A 24,710-nucleotide genomic window follows, 5' to 3' on the forward strand; every position below is an offset into this window, starting at 1 on the left:
GTTATTGCAATCAAAATACATGTAGCGCGGGAAGTCCCTACGGTGACTGGTCAAAATCGTTCCATACGTCAAAAAATATCCTGCATACCATCTGTACCAAAGTGCAACACTTATGGTTCTTATTACTTTAAGTATATATGGTGGAAGCTGCAACTAAATTAACACGATATTGGAATATATTATTCCTGATAAATTAATAATTTTAAGATACAATTTCTTCTGACCATTGCATCAAAATTCTTTGAAGTTGTATCATTTGGTACTTTTTAACTGAATCACAGGTAGATTGAGAGGAAATGTGTGCACAGCTGATTGCTATTTCCGGCTTAGTTTACGAGAAAATACACACGGTAATCTTAATCTCTGTATATTAAACAATACCTTGGAGAGCAGGAAATACATTTTAAATGGTTAATCATCATGTCTAGTGATATTGTATATCAAATTTCATAATTTTATTCACCAAGTTTGTTATACCTGTTTATTCACCTGAATTTGCTGAAGGGATACGATAACGCTCATCAATTATTTGGATCCCGAAGGAAGCATTGTTTGTTTATTAAAATGTCCGGACAGAAAAATTTAAATGTCCGGTAACCAATATTTTAAACTGGACATTTGAGATTCCCAATCAGACATGTCCGGCGCATATGACCGTTTCCAGATCCCTGCTTTTATACTGCTCAAAACAAGTGAAGCACCACCTGATGCTTTCACATTTCCTTAACTTCTTTTGTGTACTATGACAGATTAACTATAGTAATATGAAAGAATCTGGTGGTTCTTCGCTTCTTTTGAGTAGTATGACCGATTAACTATAGTAATATGAAAGAAGCAGGTGGTCCTTAACTTCTTTTGAGTAGTATGACAGATTTACTATAGTAATATGAAAGAAGCAGGTGGTCCTTAACTTCTTTTGAGTAGTAGCTGTACACCAGACATGTAACCCCGTCGGTCTGGCCTAACCTGCCTCAAGTAACACTTAATGTGTGTCCAGCATGACAGGATCAGTGAGCAACAATCAGCTCCACAGTCACACAAATCTCTTCCCAAATACACAAACATTACACGACAAGACACCAGAGCTTAGCATTCTGCCATCTTTAAGTACAGACTGGAGACAACAAGAGACCGATACTGAGGAGGATTAGGCACAAGAGATGCGCTCACCACCAGTGAAGTTCCACAATGTAAATGCCTCTTCCCCTCCCAACACATCCTACAGCCCAAAAAAACACGAATGCTGATTATGTAACAGCTACGAGCAAATATTCACACGAGCACACTTAATTCTCTGGCCTTCCTTTTCTGTCATATTTAAACTGGCTCTGACTGCCAACTAAGATTCCCAGGGCTCATGCTCCTCCTGACAAGAAAAATAGTTTGTTTTGATCGTTTTTTCAATGAATGACATTTTGATAATGCCGAAAATTACTTCACAGGACATTTCAGGCGATGGTGTTTGACAGATCTTACGTTTCCCTTGTTTCTCATTTCCTAGGGATTATAATGGGGAACAACTGACTGCTTGTTGCTTTTGTACCTTCACTACAGTCTTTCTCAGGCTACATGAGTGACATGTATTCACATAGAGAAGGAGCACCTTTATACATAGGAGATGTTTATGTGGAGACAATTGACCTGGAGTGTTTCTTAATATGGGAAATTTATATCAACCAGGTCTAAGTTAACCAGTATTTGATGAACCTTTGACAACACTCAAGACGTAAAAAGCTTGATAGAATACTAGGGCTGGGACGGGTAACTCGGGTACTCGGGTCGGGTGGGTACTGAATAGGACCCGGGTACCCACAGGACTACCCGGACCCGTGGTTATTTTGTAGCAGTTTAGTGAAGGTCTTTTTATAGCGAACAAACACATGCTGCGGGGTTGAGGTCTTTATTGCGATGCGTCGAGTGTGATAAGGATCTATATATCATACACCCTGAAACACATAATAACACAATAAATACTAAGTAAAACATTATCATTAATGCTAGATACACAGCATAGGCTTAGTACAAGTAATTATTTACATATATTAGTCATCCATTAAACACAAGATAGACTGAACCTTAAACGATTATAACTAGAACATATACAGTATGTACATGATCAACAATACCGACCTTCAAGGGAGATAACTCCTTGACTTTCATTTGACTATAATATATACACAATATATATACATAATATAAATGCATAACGCTTACACATTCTGCATAAACATATACAATACTTTAAGACAGAAATTAATGATATGATATTACATTAAATGTGGTTATCACAATTAGATTACATTGTAAGTCTTAGACAAATATAAATAACACAATGCATACCCTGTGGGTGATACAAGGGTGTGGATCCCAACTGCCTATATGGCAACACCATAGATTATCTGAATAAACAATACATAGACTAAAACACTATTTAACATTTAATATATTGAACAAAGTAATACACACATTTTCTTTACAATGATTTGCATTGTATCACATCTAAATCTCTACATTACAAAGCTTATTAAAACACTCTTGAGGTAAAACACTTTCACACATATTTCATTGAAGTGATAGAATACATTTTAGTGATAAAGTATGGATGTTTAGCTTATCCTATGCAGATTTAAATATTTAGACATAAATCAACATTTATGTTAGATTACATACATTTAGTTTACTTCATATAACACTTTGAACATACTGTATTATTTAAATACAACACAAGATATAGATTATAACTATTTAACTCACCTGATTTAATATTCTCTCTTTACACTTTGCTGGTCTGAGCAGTTCTGTCAGTTTATGTGCTGAGAGAGTATGCAGTGTAATCAAAGCATGCAGTTTAACAATAGGTGTTAGCTTGGCCAATCAGCAAATGAAGCTTCTGGCCATGGGGCAGTTAGTAGGTAAGACAGGTCAGATACACTTTGTTATAGCTGACTGAAACGGACAACTAGTTATATATGATAAATATACGTAAAAACCTAAAATGAAATTAAAACAAATATATACAAAAACTACATCGGCCACATACTTCCCTCCATCGAAAAATGACGTCCACGTCACTTTACCTTGCCAGTGACAAGATCCAAGATGGCATCAGAAAGTCGGTGCTGCTGTTCTCGGAACAATCCGTCAGCTTGAAGTGAGCTGAGAAAGTTGGCTCGCGTACGCCAGTCCCGATCTGCAACTGCAGAGAGAGCAAACTCTCCACTCTTCATCCATTTCGGCTGTGTCCGGGTCCTAGTAGACTGCCGTGGACGTGGAACAGGAGTGGTTATCTCTGGAGTTGGATGTTGCTCTCTTTCTTCATTGTCATTGTCATCATCATGATCTGTCCCAGTAGCGCCATCTTCTTCACGAATCTGCTCAACATGCTGAACAGCATCCTCAGTTGGCTCTTCCTCCCCCTCTGCAATAGGAGTTCCATCTCCTTCAGATACAGTCTCTGATGGTTCCTCTTCAGTTGGCCCATCCACTGGTATATCAGTGGACACTGAAGCTTGTGGAGGGTGGGCATACTCAACAACAGTATCCTCATCCGATGAAACATCGTCGTTACTTTCTGTTGTCCTAGCAACTGGTGCTACTGGCAGTGTCCTCTGTCGTCTTGGTTTGGGTATTGGCACACCAAGGCTAGGCATAGAACCAACTGGCAGCAGGAGGTTACGATGCAAAATTCTCTTCCGCCCCTCACCATTTTCCTTACCAACTTCAAAGACTGGTATGGATGGGTTGGGTCGGCGTAGCACGACATAAACATCTTCCTCCCACCTGTCAGCTAGCTTATGCCTACCTTCAAAGGCAACGATCTTCACTAAGACCCGGTCTCCTGGCTCTAACATGGCTGCTCTGGCGCTGTGATCATAGCCAATCTTCTGCTTGGATTGTGATTTCATTGCTGCTGTAGTAGCTAGCTCATAGGCTTGTCTGAGGCGATCTTTCAATGACTTGGTGTACTCGGTGGTGGACTTGGTACCTTGTTTCTCTATGTCCAAGCCAAAAGCTAAATCCACAGGTAGTCTAGGGTGTCTCCCGAACATCAAATAGAATGGAGCTGTTGATGTTGATTCGTGGCGGGTACAGTTGTAGGCATGGACGAGTGGTCCTACATGAGCCTTCCAATTCTTCTTCCTGTCCTGATCAAGAGTGCCAAGCATGTCGCATAGGGTACGATTAAATCGCTCACACATCCCGTTGCCCATTGGATGGTAAGGTGTTGTGCGGGACTTGTCGATGTTCAATAACTGGCATAACTCTTGCATTATCTTGCTGGTGAAGTTGGCTCCCTGATCCGAGTGAATTCTCTTGGGTAGACCGTAATGAACTATGAAGTTCGAAAAGAAAGTCTCAGCTGTTGTCTTAGCAGTCATGTTCTTGGTTGGGTATGCTTGTGCATAACGAGTAAAGTGATCAGTCACAACCAAAACATGTTCTACTCCTCCTTTTGATGGTTCTAAGGTAAGAAAATCCATGCAAACAAGTTCCAAAGGTTCTGCTGTCTCAACACTTATCAATGGGGCTCTGATGTTGGTTGGTGTTTTTCTCTTCAAACATCTCTCGCAATTATGCAGGTGAGTTTCAACATCACGAGACATTCCGGGCCAGTAAAATCTATCTCTCAATAGTGACATTGTCCTGTCTCTGCCAGGATGTCCAACATTGTCGTGTAAACTCCTCATAGCCGCAGTGCGACATCTAGATGGAAGAACCAACTGGTCGTGATCAGCTCCATTGACATTGGTGACTCTGTATAAAACTCCTCTTTTGAGCTTGAACTGTTTGTAGCTTTTAAGCAGAGTAGTCATCTCTTGGTCCCGTAGAAACTGAGTTCTGTCTGGTCTCGTCCCATTCCGCAAGTGGTCTATGATTTCCACAAGTAATTGGTCTTTCGCTTGTGTGTGTCTCCAATCCCTGGCATTCTGGTCACATCTGTCACCCGTCAAATCCAGATCTTCATGATCTACAACATCAGTGGATAGACACAAACTTTCCACTAAGTTGGTGATATGTACAGAATTACAAATGGCTTCAACAGAATCCCTTGAAATCTGTTCCATTTCATCTGTGTTCTTCTCTGGTAGACGTGACAGAGCATCAGCATCAGTATTGGCTTTTCCAGGTCGATACTTGAGGCTAAAGTTATAACTGGATAGAGACGCTAGCCATCGATGTCCAGTTGCATCCAGTCGAGCACTTGTTAACACATAGGTCAAAGGGTTGTTGTCGGTGACGACCAAAAAGTCATGTCCATACAAGTAGTCGTGGAACTTCTCCGAGATAGCCCACTTCAGGCACAAGAATTCAAGCTTGTGTGCTGAGTAGTTTCTCTCAGATCGGCTTAGTCCTCTACTTGCATAGGCAATGACCCGTGACTTCCCTTCCTGATGTTGATACAGCACTGCACCCAATCCATGACCACTGGCATCTGTGTGTAGTTCAAATGGCTTTGAGTAGTCAGCGTATCCAAGTACTGGTGGGGTGGAGAGACGATTCTTCAGTTCAGTGAAGGCATTCTCCTGATCTTCATCCCATATCCAGTTTACATCTGTGGGTGGTCGTCGTGGTTTCTTTGAAGCAGACTTGGGCATCAGTTCTGATAAAGGTTTCGCTATCTTGGAAAAATCCTTAATAAACTTCCGGTAGTAGCCGGCAAACCCAAGAAATTTTCTGACTTCTTCTGGTGTGGTAGGTCTAGGCCAGTTCTTGACTTTGTCAAGTTTCTCTGGATCAGCTTCGATTCCGTGTTCTGAGACGATATATCCAACATATCTGACTTTCCTCTTGAAGAACTTACACTTCTTTGCTGCAAGTTTTAAGCCACATTCCTGAAGTCTCCGAAACACAAGCTGTAGTCTCTCAACATGCTCTTCATAGGTTCTGGAAAATATTATCAGGTCATCAAGATATATGAGACATATATTAAGATGTAGACCTTCCAGGCACTGCTCCATAAGGCGTTGATATGTCGCTGGCGCATTTGAGAGTCCAAATGGCATCCGATTATATTCAAAAAATCCAAGAGGTCCTACAGTGAAAGCTGTCCGTTGTTTATGGTCTTCTTCGACCTCAACTTGATGATATCCGCTCTTCATGTCCAAGACGGAGAAGAATTTATTACCTCCCAAACAGTCTAATAATTCCTCAATCCGCGGCAGCGCATATGAGTCCTTTATGGTCCGATTGTTAAGTTCGCGATAATCTATACAGATCCTCAGCTGTCCATTGCCTTTGCGAACTAAGACTACATTAGACGCCCAAGGACTGTGAGACTTCCTGATGATTCCAGCTGACAAAAGAATTTGTAGATGGTTCCGGACTTCATCATACATGGATGGTGGTATTCTTCTGTGTCGCTGTTTGAATGGAGTGTCATCAACTAAATCAATCCTGTGATGCACCATGCTACTGTGTCCAATATCCTCATCATGCTTGGAGAATATGTCAGCAAAACGCATAATGACATCAAGTCCTTGTCCTAACTGCAGTCTAGTCAGATCTGTCTTGTCAATCTCCACTTGATCCATAAGATCCTCTGGTTCAACAGGTTGACCAGTGGGAGGCTTCTGTATAGTAACAGGCTGTACTTCACACAACAATGCTCTGGGAGGAATGACAACTGTCCGCATTGTTATGTTGGAGATGTGAACATCAACTGTGTCTCGCCTTGAGCTGTCATAAGTGATGAGGGTAGGGGCAATGTCAAGGTCATCTGGTAATGAAGCATGTGCTGTTGGCTGTAACAGAGCACACACCGCTGGGGATGTCATTCCCTTGGTGACCCGTCCTTTAATCTTAATGTTGCTGTTAGGAGGGATGATCAAACTCTTGTCCTCTGTACTCTTTACCAGGCCAAGACAACTTCCATTCCTTGCAAGTTCCTTATCACGCAACACTATGGTCCTGTAAGCCAGATACCAAGGAGTGTGTAAGGCGGCTTTCTGGAGAAACCTTTGTCCATGGAGTGTCCTGCAGTCCTCAAGCAAACAGCTCAACACATTTGTTCCAAGAAGCGCTGGAACTCTTGAATTGTATCTTGTATCAGGGACTACCAGTAATAAACAAGATACAGGATCCTCGTCATTGACTCCTCCTCCTGTAATGGACACACCTACTCTCACATATCCAAGATAAGGAAGTTGTTTTCCTCCAGCACACTCTATGTCTAAGATACCACAGAGAGGTTCAATAGGAATAGTATGCAAATGTTCCCTGTAAAAAGATTCAGAAATAATTGAGACAGTGGCCCCAGTGTCAAGCAAAGCATTGACAGGCACACCTTCAATTTCTATGTTGACCTCATTTGCATGACCTATTAACTCATCCGGTACCTTACTTGATGTGGGGTGTCTGAATGAGCCTAAGGGTGACCCCTTCCCATAGGCCTGTCCAAGTTTAAAGGACGCCTTAAGTGGTCCAGTCGAACACGGCAGCCTATAGCAATATGTCCAGGACATCCACATCTGAAGCATGTAGGAGGCTCTCGATGACTGGAGTCCTGTCCATGTCTTCGGTATCCTTGTGGCATAGAAGGAGGTACAGGTGCATGCTGTGGTGGTAGAGGGTGTTGACGTAAAGGCATTTGTTGAGATGGGTATGGTTTCTGGGTAGTGTATCCTGGCTGATTGAAACCACCTGATGTCTGAGTGTCATAAGGACCAGTCTGTTTACTCCCCTTCCAAGAGTTCCAAGATCCTTGAGCACTGGGAGAACGGTATTGCTGGAACACCTGTGCTGATTGTTGATGATGTTCCTTCAACTCTGCTAACTCTGTCTTGATCTCTTTCATCATGGCCTGCAAGTCTAACACTTCCTTCTTCGTAGCAGGTGCAGAAGAGTCAGAGGCAGAAGCCATCTTCACAGTCGCAGACTTCTTGTTCTTCAGCACATCTGACTTTCCACGGTCCAGGTCAAACTCAATCTCCCTCAAGCACAAACGGAGCTCATCAAAATGAGTGATGACATCATATTTGTGGGCAGCTAAACTCTTCAAAGCAGGCTTAAGTCCATCCCACATCTTGCTCCTCAACATATCGTCCTGTTCACTCAAACTGAGTGAACGCTGTGAAGAAATCTGATAAATGAGATTCTCCAGTCGGCAACCCCATGCAGAGACGTCTTCATTCTCCCCTTGAGTGGCACCGTAGAACTCCGACATAAGAGTCTCTCGCCTCCTAAGTGTCCCAAAAGCAGACCTAATCTTTGCCAGAAGTTCATCAATATGAGCTGTGTGACCAAGCTTCATGGCAATCAAAGCAGCTTCACCCTTCAATGACTTCCGGACAGCCTGCAAAATAATATCAGGTGTATGTATTCCCGACTGTAGGATACAATCAACCTCGTATCTCCACAGATCATATGGAGTATCCTTGCCTGATTCGCCGCTAAAGAAAGGTAACTTAGGGAAATGATGATAAGTTGCGACAGGAGGCTGTGATATACCAGTCCCTGACATGGTATAAGGCTTGAAATCAGTCTGTGCAGCCGCTCCAGACTCTAACACAAGTGGACCTTCCTGTTGTGCGACACCTGAAATCCAAGTCTTAAGGTCCTCAGGGGTGTCAACCTTAGGAGACATCCCCATCTTGGCAAAGACTGTAAGTAGGCTCTTCAATTCTTCCTCTTCGAGTTCCATGGTTGCAGAAAGAAATCAGTGAGAGTGCTCCGGGAAGACCATGAGTATATCATATACACAAAAACAAATGAATGGATCTTATGAAAGAAGACACAAATCAAATGTGTAAACCGTCAAATCGTGTGAAAGATAACACAAGTCTGATGTGTAAACCGTCAAACGAACAAACTTGTATATACTATAGTCACATGATGACTTATGTAGTTATGACCACGTGATGTAACACCCGAAAGAAGATATAGTTAGGGCGAGATAAATGCAGTTGTTATTATGGGTAATAACAATACACGTGGAAAGAAAACGGTTGCAGTTGGATAACTGACAAGTGAGGCTTACTTACCAAATAGGACTAATTCATGTTGGCTAAATGTAGAAACAAAACAGAAATACAAGACAACACAATACGACATAGGAATAGGGAATGTGTTAGTAACAGTGCAGTAAAGTAGTGCTTACTGAGTCTGTCGTCAGGCTGTCAGAACATGAACACTTACATGATTACATTTTAATAAATACCTATTTATGCTTTATTATTTAAAGGTTTATTTAACAGAAAAAATGAAAGCAATAAATCACACGCTCATACTCACATTATGATAACTGGGAACTCACTAAACTAATGCAGTATTACAATACTCAGGGTATGCAGATGTACTTATAGTGATACACAAACAGCAATGAACACATGAACTAAGAAAACTAAAATAACTAAGAGTAACTAAGAGTAACTAAGAGTAGCTAAAGAGTAACTAAAGAGTAACTAAAGAGTAACTGACTTGGGTTCAACGCCGTTATCAACAGTATTCAAGTTATATCACAGCGTATCAGCTTAATGTGGGGGAATAACCACAAGTGATGCAGGTCTCAGACAGTTACCACTTTGGTGAAACCCACTGACACAGGGACATGGTGCTGACAAACCTAGAAACATAAAAGGGGTAATCCGGATTCGAAACGCTAAGGATAACTAATGGTGATCACCAAGGAATAAGATAAAATAAATAATTGTCAAAGACTACATGATAGCTAATTTATCTGGCCAGAAAATATAAAAATATGCAATAACAATACACAGCTACTAAAGCTAAATTACACAAGTGTTGAAAGAGTTGGTACCAACGTGGCTGGAGCAGAATATATTACAACTACATGTATGACGCAAGCAAAAAATATTTACACTCAAGGCCTAATATATTGAAAGTATAACAGAGAGAACAATGTACATGTCCTACATGACTGATATCAAATCAGTAACACAGCTTACCATTAGCTTTAAATGCTGTGTGAATACAGCAAAATATCTATGACAAATATCAAACAAGGCAAAGATGAAAAATTACATCATATAGATATGAGTAATATATAATTAATCAGAATTTATCAAACTTCAAATGTCTTTAGAATTCAGTTTATGTAGACAAACTGTCACAGTATGCGATACAGCATATGACACATGGTCATGACTGAACATCAAGTCATTACACACAAGTAACTCTCAAATACCGTAGAGCACATGATGAGTGGACGAACTGACAGACCCGGACCCTCCAAGAATGAATAGGTGCACATCCCACGTAGTGGCTCACACAAGCATCCTTCCGCAAGATCCTCACTGGGGGCTCCATTTTGTAGCAGTTTAGTGAAGGTCTTTTTATAGCGAACAAACACATGCTGCGGGGTTGAGGTCTTTATTGCGATGCGTCGAGTGTGATAAGGATCTATATATCATACACCCTGAAACACATAATAACACAATAAATACTAAGTAAAACATTATCATTAATGCTAGATACACAGCATAGGCTTAGTACAAGTAATTATTTACATATATTAGTCATCCATTAAACACAAGATAGACTGAACCTTAAACGATTATAACTAGAACATATACAGTATGTACATGATCAACAATACCGACCTTCAAGGGAGATAACTCCTTGACTTTCATTTGACTATAATATATACACAATATATATACATAATATAAATGCATAACGCTTACACATTCTGCATAAACATATACAATACTTTAAGACAGAAATTAATGATATGATATTACATTAAATGTGGTTATCACAATTAGATTACATTGTAAGTCTTAGACAAATATAAATAACACAATGCATACCCTGTGGGTGATACAAGGGTGTGGATCCCAACTGCCTATATGGCAACACCATAGATTATCTGAATAAACAATACATAGACTAAAACACTATTTAACATTTAATATATTGAACAAAGTAATACACACATTTTCTTTACAATGATTTGCATTGTATCACATCTAAATCTCTACATTACAAAGCTTATTAAAACACTCTTGAGGTAAAACACTTTCACACATATTTCATTGAAGTGATAGAATACATTTTAGTGATAAAGTATGGATGTTTAGCTTATCCTATGCAGATTTAAATATTTAGACATAAATCAACATTTATGTTAGATTACATACATTTAGTTTACTTCATATAACACTTTGAACATACTGTATTATTTAAATACAACACAAGATATAGATTATAACTATTTAACTCACCTGATTTAATATTCTCTCTTTACACTTTGCTGGTCTGAGCAGTTCTGTCAGTTTATGTGCTGAGAGAGTATGCAGTGTAATCAAAGCATGCAGTTTAACAATAGGTGTTAGCTTGGCCAATCAGCAAATGAAGCTTCTGGCCATGGGGCAGTTAGTAGGTAAGACAGGTCAGATACACTTTGTTATAGCTGACTGAAACGGACAACTAGTTATATATGATAAATATACGTAAAAACCTAAAATGAAATTAAAACAAATATATACAAAAACTACATCGGCCACAGTTAGTCACGTAATTATATTGTTTAATGGCAAAAATTATCTAAAACTCTATGGTTACACTAAAAGTGACAAATGTTCACATTTCTCTCTGACTCTGCACACATTCCTTCTGACTTAATATGTGTGCATAAAGTTAAAACTTCAGTCAACTTCAGTGTATGCAATGTCCAGCTCATTTTAAACCTGTATCTAAATACATGTTGCCAGGAGTACGGTCAAACGTTTCCCAATCAGACATTTTGTACCTGTCTCTTGGGACATACAGCGGGGACCCGGGTAGGGTCGGGTAATAGGGGGTTGGGTACCCGGGTAGGGTCGGGTAATAGGGGGTTGGGTACCCGGGTAGGGTCGGGTAATAGGGGGTTGGGGACCCGGGTAGGGTCGGGTAATAGGGGGTTGGGTACCCGGGTAGGCAATTTGGACTCGTCCCAGCCCTATAGAATACCCAGCTCACTGTTATAAATACAATTTGAAGAGCTAGGATTGCAGGACTTCTTTCACTGCATTAAATCCTCTTTATTATGCATGGACAGTGTGATTGATGGGAGAAACCAATCGAATATACTGGACATCACAACCTGATACCTATTTATATGAGGTTAGCTTGCAAGAACTACTCATAAACTCCATACTTTGAGTCATTGTCTGCTTGCTAAAAAAACTACGAACATTCAAAAAAAGTTTCAGGGTGTTCTCATCCTCCCGAGGCAAGAGAGTTAACTGACTATAAAAGTCCAGTTTCCACCCTTGTCGAAATAGGCTGGAATTCCTGGGCCCGATCGTAGCGCCACCAGAGGCTATTATGAGTTATGTCCCTTCTATGCCTCTCCTATGGACCATTCAGATTCCACCTCTCATATCACTTGCATTTGCTTTAAAAAAAAATGGCGGCGCCCAGTCAAGACAATCTGATCAATAATCAAGATCTTTATTGCGATAAAATGAGTCTTACATCGCGATGTGCATCCAATCACGTGAGCACCTTGATTAAAAATATGAAAAGATTTGGAAAATATCTGTTGACAACAAATTGTAGGTGCACATGCTTGCAAATCCTGCAATCAACCGAAATCTGTGTGACAGTTTACAAACTGGATTTCGATTTTGTTGCGGGATTTTGATTGCACTAGGCATAGACACATTAGCCAAGCCACAATGAAACTCCATAATACCAGCCTAGTTCGGTAAGGGTGGAAACTGGACTTTTACCGTCAGTTAACTGACTTGCCTTTGGAAGATGGGGTGTTCCAAGGTGAGGGTTATTATGTAGAAAAACATGGCTGCAAATCCATTGGAACGATATCATAAAGGGAAGGTTCACTCTAACACTGAATTCATGCACGGTATGAAGAAAATGTTATTCCTGCTCCTTTTGCATGGTGGATGCATTCGCAGGCAAAATAAGAGGAGAATATGAGTAGAGTGAAGTGTGAATTCCACCTACTAGAAGGGTGATTTCCCCTCATGTCCAGTTCTACCAACTGCCGTTGTACAAAACAACCTTAGCGCTACGACTGTCGTAAGTCTATGTTAAAGTACAGGAGTTACAATCACCTTAACGCTAAGATCGCTTTGTTCAACGGCACACAGGATGTTTAAAGGACATATTTAGCAAATTCTAGAGGTATTGCAAAATTATGCAAAGGTGGAAGACAGGTCACCCGCTTCATTAAACTGAGAGTGACCAAGGACAGCAGTCTGCTGATTGGTCCAAGAAGAATATTGTTTCATTCTTTTTTCACTCATTACTTCCCGCTCATGACTTTTTAAAAACATTCACTGTCATTTGTGAATAGGCAGACATCTGCGATCCTTGGCATAATCCTATTGAGTTTAACAGAACCACACTTCCACAAAACTATCGTAGCGCTAAGGTTATCATAACTCATAGACTTAGGACTGCCGTGCACTATGATGGCCTTGCAGATCAGGGCTCTTCACTTCAAAGTTTACAAGCAAGTCATAATACCCTATAACATAATTTGTGGAATTTATTTTGCAAGATCTACTGGTGAAACAATGACTGTGATGGCAGACTAGCAACAGGGTCATCAAGTGTGCATAAGCTCCTCCTCTGAATGATCTATCATCTCTACACGCAATGTCGCTGAATAAGCTCACGGATGTTGGGAGTTTTCAATATTTTATAGTGAAACTGGTTCCTACAGTACTTGAGCACATGTTTTGGTATTACACAATGTGTATTACAGCTGCATGTTTATTAAACAATGTGTATTACAGCTGTATGTTTATTAAACAATGTGTATTACAGCTGCATGTTTATTAAACAATGTGTATTACAGCTGTATGTTTATTAAACAATGTGTATTACAGCTGTATGTTTATCAAACAATGTGTATAACAGCTGCATGTTTATTAAACAATGTGTATTACAGCTGCATGCTTATTAAACAATGTGTATTACAGCTGCATGTTTATTAAACAATGTGTATTACAGCTGCATGCTTATTAAACAATGTGTATTACAGCTGCATGCTTATTAAATAATGTGTATTACTGCTTCATGTTTATTAAACAATGTATAATACAGCTGTATGTTTATTAAACAATGTGTAATACAGCTGTATGGATATAAAAAGGGTGATCTCTTCATGGGCGAGTAATAAAACAAGTTCTCCAGTGTTGGGCCACATTAAGTAAAAGATACAACACCAGCCAGTAACATGTATGCCTCATTTGCAGGTGTATATGTATCTCCCTTCATGGGGTATGTCTGGAAGTTCTCACTCATACCATTTGTTGCTTTTTCTTAATATTATTCTAAAGGCAACATATCAATCATGATGTAAGTGATGATGTCCCAATAAAATCAATGTTAATTCTGAAGAAAGTCTTTGTTTTTGTTGTTGTAATACTTTTATAAGTTTTTTGTTTTCACTCACTCATCTTTGTGCTATCATTTATTGACAATTTTCATTTTATTTCATTGATAGGGACACCAAGTTACTTAAGCCATGTTGAGTTATCCAGCAGAAAGTTGGGTACCTTCAAACTCACGCAAGACATTGTTTTAAGGGTTTTAATTTGCCATGTTGATAACGTCAGTCAAGAAATATGATATTAAGTGAGTACCAGCCTGCTAGTCAAAATTGCAACGACATATCTCGTTCTTGATTCCAACAGTAGAGACTTACATATACAGCATATGAAATGAATTATTACACACAATACAAAAATATTCTGTTGCTGCCTATTAGGGCTGCAAAGTATACACTATGAGGCGAATACGATACATATCACGCAATCTCATTAAAATCAGACCTTAGTTCTCACTACCGCTAAACAAAGATCTGAAGACATCCCATTAGGGGTCACGTCAAAACGACCTTTCATCCGACCAATGAGAGAGTCGCTTACCAGATCATGAAAGTGACAGTCGGAATGTGATTTCTAATCATACAACCTCGAAAACTTTAACACGGAGTATTCCGAACGATAGTTACAGGTTTAATGACTGAATCCATACAATCTAGACCATTCTAAGGCGCCGCGATTCGCTGTGCAGAGTTGCGTCCCTTGGGCACGCCAGAAACCTATGATTGTGGGTTCGAATCCTGGTTCGCCCCAATTATGTTTCTAGGTTTGTCAGCACCATACCCGTGCTCGTTGGTTTCACCGAAGTGGTAAACGTCTAAGACCTGCATCACTTCGGGCTTTCCTCCCACATTAAGCTGACACGCCGTGATATAGCTGGAATAATGTTAAAAGCGGCATTAAACCCAACTCACTCACTCACTCACTGTAAATAATCAAGTCTGGACCAGACAATCCAGCTATTGTGAACAATGATCCATGCTGTTGGGGTACAATGACATGCATCAACCAAGTCACAGAGCCTGACCACCGTTTGGTTACAACCAGCACAGGTTGCTGGGGACCAATTCTAGCCTGAAATCCCCAGAGGGGTTCTGGTTATATAGTGCAATATAGCAGTGTTCGAAATACCTGCCTGCCCGACCGTCCGAGACGGGTTGATTTCAACTCGGGCTGCCAGATTTTCAAATCCCCCTGCCCGAAGGTCGGGTTATATTTCATATGTAAAAATATTCTAAATATTTCCCGATGATAAGCATTATTTACATGATGTATTCTAGGATATTAAATACAAATCTGACCTAAAAAGTGTTTGCTATTTCTTTTCTTGCATTACTTCATGTTCAATGAATTCGATTTAAAGTTTTAATTAAATTATCCTGAGAAACATATGATTATAGTTGGCAGGCAGGTTTTGGTCAGGGCTGGCAAGTATTTCAGCTAGCCAGTCCTGTGGTCTGGCTGAAAATTTTGGGAGTTTCATACCCTGAATATAGCCTGCTGGATTTGCCTGTATTTATCATTTAGACTTGTTCTTATCAACTTAAATGCAGATATTCCGCAGTAATTGAACAGTACTATCAAGATTGCATGACGGACGCCTTTAATCCACCCATCGATACCTGAATAAATAATGAAAGTAATCAAGTATTTCAAGAATAAGCCTTCAAATCTCAACAAGGAAATACGTCTACATACACCACCGAGGACCAAGAGGCAGCCATCAATATGTATTAGTGAACTGGGTGTTCCTGGATACAAGACTGATTGATTCTGCATGTATATTTGGGATTGTTAAGTTACATCTGACAACATAAATCCTAGTTAATGATACTGAGAACTTTTGTACTTGTCAATACCTCCTTCCTACAACCACACCTTGTGGTCAATACACATTGCATGTGGCTCTGTACTCTGTCAAAAACGGAACAATTAACCACATTAACATTAATTACCTTCGTCATAAAGACATTAGACAATCAATATAAACAGGGAGAAAAATATTGTTTGTTTCGACTGTGCCACATGGCACTGTAAAGATGTTTAGCTGTGCCCTTTGGAATTGAAGTGTGCAAACTAGAAGATGTGAGGTGAGGTGAAATTGGGTTTAACGTCGCGTCCAAGATTATTGCACTTATATAGCGACGTGCATGCACATGTGTGTGTGTGGCTGCTTGTACTAGTCCGGACTGATGCCGATTTATAGTGCTAGCTCACTGAGATACCATGCCGCAGTTTAACATGATTACCCTACTCAGACACAGTATACTGACTCCGAGCCGACCTGTCCTTGTTTTAGCCCCTTAATGTCGAGCGCCAGACAGGGTAACAACAAGTACCATCTTTTAACGTCTTTTGGTATGACGCGGCCGGGGATCGAACCCCGGACCTTCCGCTCTCCGGGCGGACGCTCTACCACAAGACCACGGAGGCTGCGCAAACTAGAAGAATGTTCTTTAATGAATACATAAAAGGGTTATTTGAAATTCTGTTCGTGGGTTCATATATACTTCTCAACTGTCTATAAGGACAATCAGATATGTCATTCTATCTTATCAATTCAATTGGGATTAATAAGTACAGTAAATGGACTCTATATTTCAAAACAATGACAACACGCGTATAGTTGACAAAGTCATCTATATCCCCCGCCCATTTTAACACGTTATGGTCCCAAACCAGGTAACTGACCCAACATTTCTCTTAGCCCATGTCAAAATAGCTGCAATGGAAATTCTAAAATAAACATTTCTAAAACTCCTTAATATCAAATGGCACTAGTTCACAGTTCAGTATGCGCTTTATATATAGACATGCAATGTTTGGCAAGGAAATATTTAACAGTTTATTTGTTATACTACTTAAGTAAACCAATCCTATATTAAAACTTAAATCCAACTTGTTGTCATGGAAACATAAACAATAAAAATTTCTAAACGTGCACCTGTTCAGTATGTGCCTGGTAGACATGCAAAGTTTTGTAAGAAAGTATTTAATGGTTTTTGAGTTACACTCTGGAAACAAACAACACTATGGAAATGAACACCACCCCTGTAGAACCTAAGTCCAACTTATTGCCATGGAAACGTGAAAAATAAAAAATTCTAAAATTCCTAAATAGCAAGAGGCACCAGTTCAGTATGTGCCTAGTAGACATGCAAAGTTTTGTAAGAAAGGATTTAACAGTTTTTGAGTTATGCTCCGGAAACGAACACCACCTTTATAGAACCAAAGTCCAACTTGTTGCAATGGAAACGTAAAAAATAAAAATTTATAAAATTCCTAAATAGCAAAAGGCACCAGTTCAGTATGTGTCTGGTAAACATGCAAAGTTTTGTAAGAAAATATTTAATGCTTTTTGAGTTACCCTCCGGAAACGAACACCACCCTTATAGAACCTAAGTCCAACTTGTTGCCATGGAAACGTAAAAAACTAAAATTTATAAAACTCCTAAATAGCAAAAGGCACCCGTTCAGCATGAGTCTGATAAACATGTAAAGTTTCGTAGAGAAATATTTAACGGTTTCTGAGTTATGCTCCTGAAACGATTTCGGGACGCACACACACACACAGACACACAAGGACGGAACCCATTTCTATATCCCCCGCCAACTTCGTTGGGGAGGGGGATAACAAGAGTTTGCCACAAACGTGGCTATATCCCCCGCCCCTGTTGCAGGATTTATGACATAATTAAATCTAAACAAACCCTAACCCGTTTTTAACCGAGATGGAACTTGTCATGGAAATTTTTTAAAAAAGAAGAGTTTGGAACCTAAGTCCATCTTGTTGCCATGGAAACGTAAAAAATAAAAATTTCTAAAATTTCTAAATAGCAAAAGGCAACAGTTCAGCATGTACCTGACAGACCTGCAAAGTTTGATGAAAAAGTATTGAACGGTTTATGAGTTATGCTCCGGAAAGGAAACATGACGGACGTACGGATGGAGCCCATTTCTATATCCCCCGCCAACTTTGTTGGGCAGGGGAGAAAAAGCTATAACCCAATAAATCTAATAGACTTCAAAAGACAAGTAAAATGGAAAAAAACATTAAACGTACTCTTTGAAGTAGATGGCCTTTCTTTGGATGTCAATTACAGAAATATATCATGCAATCAAATAAAATACCAGTGGATACACCTTGTAGTAATAAATATGCCTAACAAACCACTGTCAACTTTATTGGTTTATATCCTGTCAAGTCTGCAATCACCAGTGACGAGATGTCTAATCTCCTAGTCCAGTTCTCTATGAACGCAGTGAAAGATTGAGGAAAGCAATACGCGATCAATCACGTTTCAAATACGGGGAGTACGGGTGACCCAGTCATCTGCGGTGCTGCAATTTGGTTTGCAGAGGTATGTCCCCCAGGTCTGCCAGAAAGTTCTGATCTTGAGTTTAAATCCTGTCAAGATCTGCATATCTTTAGGGTTTCCTCACACATGACGATGATAATAACCGAAGTACTGTTCAACATAAAACTCACTCACTCACTCACTCACAGATTCACTCTCACTCACACATTCACTCACTAAACTCACTCACACATTCACTCACTCACCCACTCACAGATTCACTCATTCACTAAACTCACTCACACAATCATTCACTCACTAAACTCACTCACACACTCACTAACTAAACTCACTAACTAAACTCACCCACTCACAGATTCACTCACTAACACATTCACTCACTAAACTCACCCACTCACACATTCACTCACTCACTCACTCACACAATCACTCAATCACTCATCCACTCACTCACATATATCAATGTTGATTTATGTTGTTAAAAGTTCTATTAGTTAAGCCATAAGAAGCATTCACTGTTGCAAATGAAATCCAAAAGAAAATTTTATAACATGTCCTTTACCTTGGGGATTCTAGCACAAAATTAGTTGAGGTCATAAGAGGTGACAAAACTGAAGATCGTGTGGTAGCAAGTGTATGTATCCCAATTGCCTAGATCGTTGCTCATGCTGTCGACCACTGGTGTCCCTGGTCCTGATTTGATATTTTACAGGCCACAGTAATCAAGTTGGAGTATGAACAACATTGAATTGGGCAAGTCTATCACTAAGTGTCATATAATAATAATACATATGCATAAAAATCAAGCAAATGTTTGTTTCATTAAAAGGGGGAATTCAAGTGGGGAGGATCCCCTTTAACAAGAATTCAGGGAAACTATATTCCCTCTCACCCATAATAACTGGTTCCTTAGGATAAACACATTTCCTTATACACGAAAAGCAAACATCACATAAGACAAATATTTGTTCAGTCTACTTCAAAATCTCTTTTCACATTTTTAGTGTTCAAACAAAAAAAGAACACATCTGCTCGCAGCATTCAATTCAAATACCATGCCCATGAAAATGGACTCTTTCTTCATCAGAAAGATGACATGAGAACTAGGGACTTTACTTATGATCAAATTTCATATGTGGGTTTGCTCTCTTCAAAATGGACTTTGACAACAAAAGACTTTTGATAGGAAAGGAAATGTGAAGAAACACAGGCCGACATCTAAAACATAAAAAAAAGTGGAAGTGGAACGGTATATCTTTGCCATGACAAGGCAACGAAAGACCTGACACCCAGTGTACAGATGTGTAATTCTTCATCTCAACACAAGAGACGACATCCAACAATGCACACCATCGAGGCACAATGACACCCAGTGTACCGATGTGTAATTCCTCATCTCAACACAAGAGACCCTATCCAACAATCCACGCCATCGAGGCACAACGACACCCAGTGTATCGATGTGTAATTCCTCATCTAAACACAAGAGACCTTATCAAACAATCCACGCCATAGAGGCACAATGACACCCAGTGTACCGATGTGTAATTCCTCATCTAAACACAAGAGACCCTATCCAACAATCCATACCATAGAGGCACAATGACACCCAGTGTACTGATGTGTAATTCCTCATCTAAACACAATAGACGACATCCAACAATCCACGCCATAGAGGCACAATGACACCCAGTGTACTGATGTGTAATTCCTTATCTAAACACAAGAGACCCTATCCAACAATCCACGCCATCGAGGCACAATGACACCCAGTGTACCGATGTGTAATTCCTCATCTAAACACAAGAGACCCTATCCAACAATCTACGCCATTGAGGCACAATGACACCCAGTGTACCGATGTGTAATTCCTCATCCAAACACAAGAGACCCTATCTAACAATCCACGCCATCGAGACACAATGACACCCAGTGTACTGATGTGTAATTCCTTATCTAAACACAAGAGACCCTATCCAACAATCCAAGCCATCGAGGCACAATGACACCCAGTGTACCGATGTGTAATTCCTCATCTAAACACAAGAGACCCTATCCAACAATCCACGCCATCGAGACACAACGACACCCAGTGTACCGATGTGTAATTCCTCATCTAAACACAAGAGACACTATCCAACAATCCATATAAAAACAGCACGCGTAAATACCCAATGAAGGTTTTCCAGCATGCATACAAAGGAGCTAATTTCCAAAACACAATTGAGATATTTTACTTTCCGAGTTTTATACATCTAAAACATTATTTCATTTTTTTGAAATCTTAAAATGTTCACTCTTTTGGGGAAAATTCCAATAGAGTGATGATTAGATGAGTGAAAAAATATTGGTTACCCAATGAAAAATGTAATAACCCAATTAAAATAGAAACCCTAGAGTAAAAACTCAATTGTTCAAAAAGTTATCTGGAGCTCTGGGGTGACACCGGGGGCACGGGTGGCCCTGTCACCTGAAGCACCGCACTTTGCTGTGCGGAGTTCGAAATGCCAGAAACCTATGAGTATGGGTTCAAATCCAGCTTCGCTCCGCTTATGTTTGTAGGTTTTTCAGCCACATTCATGCCGCTTCAATCATTATCTTCACTAACACACTATCTCTTCTAACATGCAATACCTTTTTCTAATAAATAATTACATGTTTTCCACACACACCAAGATAATTCAAGTAAGGACATTTTAACCATGCCCGGCCATCTGAATATGTCCTCCAGAGATCAATCTTGGAGTGAGTGAGTGAATGCTTTTGATGCTACAATAAACATTATGTGATCTTCCAAGTGTGCCTTAAAAGGGGCCTTGTCCTAATGATAAATATAAAGCTGATATTGTCAGCAACAACCATTCATATACTTTTGCATGTCTGTATTTGATTTGTATCTAAAAATGGTATTTTCTACCCTTGAAAGGTTAACATTATCAAAGAAATGCCATTTCTGGTGTTCCTCGCTGTGGTATTGCTGGAATATTGCTAATAGCAGTTTCAAACCACTCACTCACTCATTCACCATAATAGAAATTAACTTTTCTGTGACCACAACCAAACAGAAAACAATGTAACTCAATAGGCCAAACAATCAAAAGGAAGGATTTTACAGCTGACTTTTTCACTTTGACAAGCGGAATCCAACAGCAACCTTACCCATACGAGATGAGAAGATGTGAGGTGAAACGGGGTAAAACGCATTCAAGATTATTTCACTCATACAATGACGTGCATGCCCATGTGTGTGTAGCTGCTTGTTATAGTCCTGCCTAATGCTGGTTTTATAGTGCTAACCAACTGTGATACCATGCTGCAGATTAACATGGATACCCCACTCAGACACAGTATACTGACTCCAGCCTTGTTTATCCCCTTAATGCCGAGTGCAAGGCAGGATGACAAGTACCATCTTGTAACATTGGTCAAGGAATCAAACTATCAACTTCCTCGGGATATGTTTAAGCTATCAAGTGCTTGGTTTCATTCAAGAGAGACAACTCAGTTAATCCTATTTCATTAGTTTGTCAAGTGTTATCCCCCTTTGTTTACTTGCTAGCAGACGTCATATTTCAGTGATCCTCAGTATGGATGATTTAGAGAAGAGGAGGTTGATTTTAGAGTATTATAACAAGGACATCAGATCAGCTAAAGTGATTTCAAGTAGAACAGGCATCCCTTTGTCCCCTGTTTATCGTGTTTTGAAAATATTGAAAGTGGAGATGGCATTGAGCACAAGAGAGGCGCAGGTAGGCCCAGAAAATTGACAGTCGGTGACAGGAGGCGGCTTGGTATTCTTGTTTCTAAAAACAAACGAAGGAGTTTAGAAAACTTAAGACTGGATATGATTGATAGAGGAACTGTGGCTGTCTGTAAGGAGACAATTAGAACTGAGCTGCATGCAATAAGTTGGGAGAAAAGTCGAGGAATTCCATCACCGATCATAAAACCTGAACAAAAGGAGCGAAGGTTGAACTGGTGCTTAGAGCAGAGATCCAGATAAGCTGCGTATCTGCGTAAAATACGCATCAGAAATTCAGAAATATGCAGTAAAATAATATCCAAGTGTATCAAATACGCAACGAACATTACAGATACGCTACAAAAATATAACTTGTGCGTATATTCAAAATATTGTGAAGTAACCCTGCGTATTCGATTAGCAAATCAATAACTTATTTTGAAATTATAAACGGGCATTCCGTCAACCTTGCCAAACTCCACGATGACAGTTACATCATGATCATTTGCAATCACACTTTCTTGTGGAAGTACCGTGGTATTTATGAGTCCTATAAAGCTCTCGAACCCACACAACACCAGTTTGCAGGGACTAGATGAAGTGTTTTTAAATATTTAACTTAATACCCACATGTGTAAAAACTAGTGGGTAACAGAAATTTGAATACCCAGATGGAATAGCTGATACGCAGTGATTTTAAAATGCATGGGTAAAATACCCACAACACCAAAAGCTTATCTGGAGCTCTGTTAGAGCATAGAAATTTTAATTGGGACAATGTGATTTTCTCAGATGAAAGTTCTGTGTGGCTGTTTCCTAATACACTAAAATTCTGGACCAAACAAACTGAAAAACCTTTGTATCAGCGCCCAAAGTACAGTCCAAAATTCCACGTGTGGGGTGGCATATCTGTGTTAGGGGCAACGCCCCTGTGTGTATTTGAAAGGAATATGAACAGTGAGCGGTACACAGATATTCTCAAGGGGGCATTTACTTCCATCTGCTCAAGTATTCTATGGAAATTCTTGGATTTTCCAGCAAGACAACGACCCAAAACATCGTTGAAAGCATTCTCAGGCCTGGTTTCGGACCCAAAATATGACATTATTAGATTGGCCAAGCTACAGCCCTGACCTAAATCCAATAGAAAATGTTTGGGGGCTTATGAAGGAAAGTGTCAATAAAAAAATCTGACAAATATTGCTGAAATGAAAGAAGAGGTGGTCCGATATTTGGACTTTCTAACTTCTTTGATCAGTAGTATGCCCCGCCGCCTTGAAGCCTGCATTGCTGCCCATGGTGACTTGACAAAATACTGAGTGTTCACCTGTCTTTGAAGCTGGAGTTATGTTGTACTAATATTCACATTTAATACGTAAGTAATGAGGGGGGGTGGGGGGAAATACAATCTTTAAATTCTCAATAATTTCTGGTCATACTGTAACTGAAAGTCTAACATGTCTGCTATTTCCTAGGTTTTGAAGAATATAAGGAATATTACAATCTCACTAAAATCAGATCATTCATTTTGACATGATACCTCTCCCTGTGTGAAGATCTGACCTCCATACGAGGTCACTGCAGGTGAACCTATTAACAAGCCAGTGTCGAAGCTTCTGAATTGTCAGTACAAGTGAAGGAAGCATTCAGAGCATCACATCTAATTTCTAAATCCAAAAAAATCCACAACAATGGGCAGTTCCAAATGCAAAACAATAAAAGCTGTGCTATATTTTTGTAGATACTTTGAACACCCTGTAGTTTCTGAGTGCTATGGCATGTACACCCATAAAGGTGTACTATATTGGGTATATTTATGTCCGGAGGGGTTTTCTTTTCTAAACATTAAATTTTTAAATCCATCCATTATAATCCATTCGGATAGTTTTACCATACTATTAAACCTCCAGGTATGATATTCAACTGTAACGGCTGTTATGTTGCAGTCTGTTATACACATATACAGGTGCTCATAAAATATTGAGCCTAAAGTTGAGTTGTTTCAGAAAACTGAAATCTGATTGGCTCAAGAACCTGCGTATCCTATATTTAGATTGGGCGATTTTGAAAGTTTGTTCAGGGTTCACATGACGTGACCTCCTATGAAGGAGTTGTGAGATCTTCACAAAGATTTGTATCGTAATGAAGTTAAAGATCTGATTTTGATAACATGGAGGAATGTTAGAAATTTGAGGGTGGTATCTGTGGCCATTGTTTAATATCAACCATGATATCTACTGGCTAGCAACCAATTATCACCAAGGACCAATTATCGCCAACACCCCATTTTAGCATGCAACTCATCACATCTGATTTTACTTTTGCCCGATTTCATTAGAAGAGAGAAAT

At 39.7% G+C, this 24,710-nt stretch overlaps 2 protein-coding genes across 13 annotated transcripts in view; both read right to left on the reverse strand.

Moving 5' to 3' along the window:
- LOC124151632 (myosin-IIIb-like) overlaps nucleotides 1-24,710 on the reverse strand; it is a 161,475-nt gene that overhangs the window by 131,858 nt on the left and 4,907 nt on the right. The gene's annotated exons all lie outside the window — the stretch shown is intronic.
- LOC125372274 lies at nucleotides 1,869-8,641 on the reverse strand. Its single transcript, XM_048381587.1, has 3 exons — nucleotides 7,678-8,641; nucleotides 2,341-7,555; nucleotides 1,869-1,946 (listed from the first exon to the last, which is right to left on the reverse strand). Exons 1-2 carry the CDS (start codon nucleotides 8,639-8,641, stop codon nucleotides 3,069-3,071), a joined length of 5,451 nt encoding a protein of 1,816 aa, XP_048237544.1. The 3' UTR covers nucleotides 1,869-1,946; nucleotides 2,341-3,068.

This window comes from Haliotis rufescens, unplaced genomic scaffold (assembly GCF_023055435.1).
Source record: "Haliotis rufescens isolate VD_foot unplaced genomic scaffold, xgHalRufe1.0.p SCAF_4, whole genome shotgun sequence".
NCBI classification, from domain to species: Eukaryota; Metazoa; Mollusca; class Gastropoda; order Lepetellida; family Haliotidae; genus Haliotis; species Haliotis rufescens.

Excerpts from the sequence above, each read along its gene's own strand:
- LOC125372274 (XM_048381587.1), bottom strand. The coding sequence starts at position 8,641 with ATGGAACTCGAAGAGGAAGAATTGAAGAGCCTACTTACAGTCTTTGCC. Across the intron at positions 7,556-7,677 it reads TTGGAACTCTTGGAAGGGGA|CATGCACCTGTACCTCCTTC; the intron begins GTAAACAGACTG and ends CTACCACCACAG.